General features: G+C 55.5%; 1 protein-coding gene across 2 annotated transcripts in view; it reads right to left on the reverse strand.

Moving 5' to 3' along the window:
- The window catches only part of GRM4 (glutamate metabotropic receptor 4), a 106,423-nt gene extending 103,767 nt beyond the window's left edge, over positions 1–2,656 (reverse strand). For both annotated transcript variants that reach the window (XM_047735023.1, XM_047735022.1), the window contains exon 1: positions 1,767–2,656. In XM_047735023.1, coding sequence (XP_047590979.1) covers positions 1,767–2,285 — 519 coding nt within the window. In that variant the 5' untranslated portion in view covers positions 2,286–2,656. The remainder of the gene's footprint in view (positions 1–1,766) is intronic.
- Between the last annotated feature and the right edge of the window lie 3,344 nt (positions 2,657–6,000).

The raw sequence follows: 6,000 nt of genomic DNA on the forward strand, positions 1-6,000 counted from the left end.
GCCAGGGCAGCTGAGCCCTGCTTCCTCCTCCCCTCTGGGTCTCTACTCCTTGGTCCAAATCAGGGCAGGTGGGAGAACCGGACCAGGCTACCTATTCCCAAACAAGCTAGGAGGAATGACCTCTGGCAGCCCAGCCCCCTAGGGGATGTTCCAATTGTCTGTGGCAAGGGCAAGGTTTCCTTCAAGCTTTCTGTTTTGTCTTAATTTGGCATTCTTCATAATGCATCCATTTGCCTGAAAATTAAAATAATGTTTCCATCTAAAACCTACACTCCAGGAAGAAGGCACATAAGTGAGGACCACAGGGCACATGACCCCCCGCAAAGTCCCAGCCCCCCACCCCACACGGTGATAGGACAACTCTAGCCCCCTTTCTTTCCCATCCACTTCTACCCCCTGCACAACATGGCGGCCTTCTACACCATGCATCCCCGCTTCTACCGAGGCCCCTAGAAAGGCCCGCCAAATACTACATATCATGGGACTGGACAAACAGCCTCCAGAAAGGCTGCAGGTGGGAGAGTCCCAGCCGTAATACTTCCCACTCAGCATGGGCCCAGACAGCCTCTCTCAGCCCCCTGAGCCTAACTCGGGAGACTTTGAGGAGGGAAGGGGACATCTCCAGAGGTTGAGAACCAGACACCAGGGAGAAGGAGGGACGCAGTGGCTCCCTCAGTGCATTCCTTCCTCCTCCTCCAACATATTCTCCTCCTCTCTCTCTCTCTCTCTCTCCCCCACCCCTTAAACACACACACGCACACGAGCACATGCACACACAAACACACAGAGCAAACAAGGCAGGCTCCAAGAGAAGAGCGGCTCATAATTATTGGTAAAATGCTTGTAATGTTTTTCTCTCTACCCGGTAGCTTTCGGTTGTTTTAGCAGCTTAGCGAAGCACTTGGCTCCAATTGAATTGCAAATCAGCAGCTCTTGCCCCAGGAAGAGAGGAAGGGAGGTAGCAGGAAGGGGGCAGGGAAGGATTCCAGAAGGAAAGGGAGAAAGGTGTGCAATAAAGAAGGGCAGAAGGAAGGAAATGAGCAAGGGAAGCTTGGCTCCGTGCGGGGAGCAAGAAGAGAACCAGAGACTGCCTGCCCCTGCCAGGCCCTTTCCCTGTCCTCGTCCATCCTCTGCAGGTGCCATAGCCCAATGCTCCCTCCAAAAAATCAAGACACATTTTATAACCATAATCTTGGGATGGAGTGGGAGGGCCACACTGGGCTTTCTCAACTACTAGAAGAAAAACATATCTTTCTTGGGAATCGCAATTATTTGAAAACAACATCAAAACAAAAGTCTTGCCTTATATTTCTGGCAATCTCCAACATTCGTATTTCGTTTCAGCCTATTTATCTCTTTGACCCTGTTTCCCTTTCTGTCTACCCGTCTTTCTACGTATCCATCTGTCTGTCTCTTTTTATTTGTCTGTCCACCTATCTCCTCCTCCCTTCTGTTGTTCACCAGCACTTCCTTTTCCTCTCTTGGTTCAGAATTCCCCATAGAGGAGCTGAGTTGATCAAGGAGGTCCAGGCAGCGTTTCAGCACCACGGTCAGCACCATAGAGCTGAGTCCCTCCCCGACACCTTCAAGCTCTGGCCACAGATTCTCAGATACCGCTCCCAAGGGAGGAAAAAATCAGTAACTCTTTTCCTCAGAGTCCAGGAGGAAAGAGGAGAAAGAAATCAGCCAGGCCCCACACCCTGGGTGAGGAGGACTTGCGCTGTCAGTGGAAGACCAGCTCTGGGGCCAACCAGCCAGGCACTAACCTTGAAGAGGCGAAGGATGTTGGCCACCATGATGGAGACTGAGCTCCCAGAAGCACCGATGACGCCCACCACACGTTCAGGTTTGGTGATGATGGGTGGGCCACCACTGCCACAGCGGACCTCTGTGCCATCCTTCTCGATGAGCGCCTGCACAAAGGTCAGTGACTGCTCGAGGGCATGGGTGTCCCTCGAGCAGGTGTCCAGAATGCGGGCGCCCAGCGTGATGTTGGGCAGCAGGTCCGGGTCATTGTTGATGCGATCCAGGGCAAAGAGCATGGCCTCCAGTCGGTGGATGCCTTTCTCCTTCTTAAGTTCCCCGCAGGCCTTGCCCTCCGAGCCCCGGCCGTGTACCGGGAACAGGCCTCCCAGTGTGATGTCCCCATCTATGCGGATGGAATTCATGTGGGGGTGGCCCTTGGGCTTCCCCAGGGAGGAAGGCACCCAGGGGCCATAAAGGCTAAGGAGCAGGCAAAGAGGCAGCCGGGCCCACCACCAGCCCCAGCCTGTCTTCCCAGGCATCTCGGAAATCCCTAGAGACCCATGAACGGCAGGCCCCACTCCTAGCCTTGGCAGGCCCCTGGCCCCACAGCCTGGGTCAGCATGGGTGGGGCAGCCCCCACAAGTCTCTCCGGGGCAGCTTCAGCAGCGGGGGTGCTGAGGGCGGCCAACCAGGTAACCCATGCTGGTGCTCCTTGCCACTCAGGCAGTGCTCAGTTGCCGACAGAGGCCATGCCCCCAGGCAGCCAGGAGTGGCCAGGGAGCAGCAAAGCTCTAGTCTTGGTCCCCACGTCCTGCAGGCCTGTTCTTGACGGATGAGTGTGAAAAGAGAGTGCTCCTAGCTTGACGTATCTTGGCATCAAGAAGAAAACAGCTCCAATGCTCTCCTCCTACCAACCTTAGAAGGGAGAGAGAGAGAGAAAGAGAGAGAGAGAGAATCAAACAGAAGCCCAAAGAAGACATTAGCTATTCTGATCTCTCCTCAGGAGCCTGAGAGAAGGAGATGCCGGAGGTTATGGCTACAGGCTCCACAAATCTGAACTTGGTTTTCTCCCAGCTGCTGCTCAACTTTGGTTCAAGTGGGAGAGCCTGAGGCAGAAATTAGGTCATGTTTGAAGATTTCACAAGGTCTGTACCCACGGCCATCAGAGAGCACACACCCCGGGAACAGCCTGGAACTGACTTGGGAGGAAGAAGGGTCTTCCTCACCTTCCTCAACACTTCTCGCTACATGATGGAGGAGCAAGAAACCAGTTCCACAGTATCAGACCCCATTTTAGAGATGAGGAAACTGAGGCCCAGAGCAGGGGAGCATTTTGCCCGAGTCACACAGGTAGTGAGAAGCAAAACATCATGCAGAACCCAGTTCCCCAGCTGCCAGCTCTGGGACCAGAGATTCTTAGGTTCCTTGGGGACTCAGGGATAAACAAAGCCTGCACATAAGAAACCAGGCTGGCAGCTGCTCACTCGGAAGGCCAGGTACTAGCTGGGGCTGTCCGGGTTCAGAATCCTCCTCCTCAATCCGGCAATGCAAATTTCACATTTCCACCCCAGCTGCCCAGCCACCCCAGGGCGAGGAGGGTAACCCCAGGGGGCTCCAAGCCCAAGAAGACAAGCCTCCTTTTCATTTGCTTGGCCTCCCTCCCCACCATCTTTCTCAAAGTATTTATCTCTCAATTTCTCCACTGCTCCTCCTCTCTCCCCTACTTCCTCCCTCTGAGAGTGGGGCTCAGGTTACAGCCCAAGCTACTGTACATTATTAGGATCATTGTCATTATTATTGTTGTTATGATTAAATATTTATCTGCAAGGGTAGAGAGGAGAGAACACCAGCTCTTCCTCATTCTCACTGCTAATTTGGGCTAATTTCCCCCGGGGTTCCTTCCCTTGCCCCAGCCTCTCGCTCAAAGCCAGCAACCTCCCTCCCCTCAACTTAGGAGGCCACAAGGAGAAAAGCTAGAAGCTGAGTCAGGGACTTGCTGGGGTGCTGACTCCCAGGCTCCCCTCCCAATGGGCTTGTCAAAGGAAGACCAGCAAGTCATGTGCACATTCTATTCCTCAGTTTCCCGAACTATTTAGAAGAAAGGTTTGCATTTGGATTGGGGGATGGGGTTCCTAGAGATGTGGTCCCTGCATCCAGCCAAGCAGGGGTCTCAGAGCCACTGGTCCCCAACTTGTAATCCACCCCCCAGAGGCCCTGACTACTGCAGTTCTGGGGAAAGGAGAGGCCTCAACTCCCGGGCTTCTCTGGCAAACACCTTCTCAAACCTTACCTCGTCTCTGACCCCTTATCAAAATGCTCCCCTCACCTGTTAGCTCCTCAGAGGCCAAGAACACAGCTACTAATTCCCCTGCAGCCCATTTTGCAGGGGAACCAGAAGTCCAGAGCCCTCCCATATCCCTCCCAAAGGCACAGAGCAAGTCAAGATGGGGCAAGACTTCGGGAGAGACCTGGGGCAGCCTGCAGGAAAGCTTCCTAATACCACGTTAGCTCATGAAACCGGGAACCAATGACCCAGCACTGGGGGAAGTGCTAGGGAGAAGGCTGAGAGGAAGAGCCCTTAAGATGTTGGGAGGGGGCGAGACCCCTGGATGGAACAGTCATCTCCAACCCCACCTCCCTGTGCATGAGTTTATCAGATCGCTTCCCCCAGGGGCTGTAGGGAGTGAGGGGCTCTGAGGGACTCGCCAATGATGCCAGGGCCCCGTAATTCAGATAGGAGGAGCCTTGGACAACTCCCCCAGTCCTGTGCCCGCTCTGCCGTCCCCTGGAGAGGCTTTGGGTCCCAAATCTCTGAGACGGAAGGGCTGGAGGAGGCGGTCTGGGGGGGCATACTGCCCCTGCAGGGGTGCATTCTCAGCTGTCACAGGGGAGGGAAGGAGTACCATGGGTGGGTCAGCCTGCACAATGCAGTGCTGTCCTGTCCAAAGGCTGGAGGGCCTGTGGAGCAATGACAAGGTCGTGTGCTGTGCTGGGCCCCAGACTAAGTGCTTGGTTTATGTTGTTAGGAGCTGGCTGGCGTTGTCATCCCTCCCGCACAGATGAGCCCACGCTCACACAGTGACCTCCGCCCCAGGCATACGCACCGCGCAGACCCCCCGCAGCCCCCACGCCCCACCATGCCAGCCCAGAGGCCTCCTCGAGTCCCCTGCAGGTCCAGGCTTGGGTGGCCTGGATTAAAACTGCTGGGATGGTCGGCATCATGACAGGCCGTGTGCTGAGGCCACAGCAGGGCAGAGGCAGGCTGGGAGACTGACAGACAGCCGCTTCTGACAGTCTGTTCTCGTCGGGCTTCCAGACGCTTCGTGAGGGCTCGAAACCGGCTTCTCCTAGAAGCTTGAGCCCCCCCCCCCCAGGCCAAGCAACGTGCGCACGGAGGCACAAGTACACACACCACACACACACACACACACACACACACACGCCCATACACACATACCACACACACACACCACACACCATACAGAAACATATACACACCACACACACCATATGCACACACATATCCCACACCTACTATACAAGATACATGCACCACACACACACACACACACACACAATGGAGAGAGGCAGAGGCTACACAGAGTAAGGAGGCCTCAGTAAGAAGAAAAGCAAACACTTGCAGGATTAGAATCAAGACCTCAAGGCCCCAGGCCCGGCGCCAGGCTGCACAGCCCACTCACAGGCTTCCCCCCAGCAGCCCTGGGCCCCACTCCATCCCTCAGTCCTGCCAGGCCTGCCTTTTCTGACCATCTCCAAAGAGCTTGGGCAAACCACCGCCTCTTTTAGCCTCCCCTCCTTCCTTTGATCCTGTAGCAGGAACAAGGGAAAAGTAAAAATACTCGGACTGAAATGAGCCACCAAGAGCAGAGGCTGGGGGTGGGGCAGGGGGAGCCGAGGCCATGCTTCCAGATGCCACAGGGCTGTCTCCATCTTAGGGAAGGGGGACGGAGTTCTCAGACAGCCCTCCAACCTCAGACACCTCAGACGCTCGGGGGGGTTGGTGGAGGGGGACATATCCCTCCCCAGATGAAGTCACCGGGAAGGTAGGGGGTCTAAACGGGTGCTCACCACCCACCTCCAGGGGCCTCTCATTCTGTCCTTTCCCTCTCCATCCCCACCTCTCCCAACCCCTATATTCCCCTTCCCTCTACCCCGGGCCAGATCTTCGGCTCCAGACAAGCAGGGCAGGACGAGGAGAAGAGGGAGGAGCACATGGTCATCTCCACATACAAC

This window comes from Lutra lutra, chromosome 6 (genome assembly GCF_902655055.1).
Source record: "Lutra lutra chromosome 6, mLutLut1.2, whole genome shotgun sequence".
Taxonomy (NCBI): Eukaryota; Metazoa; Chordata; class Mammalia; order Carnivora; family Mustelidae; genus Lutra; species Lutra lutra.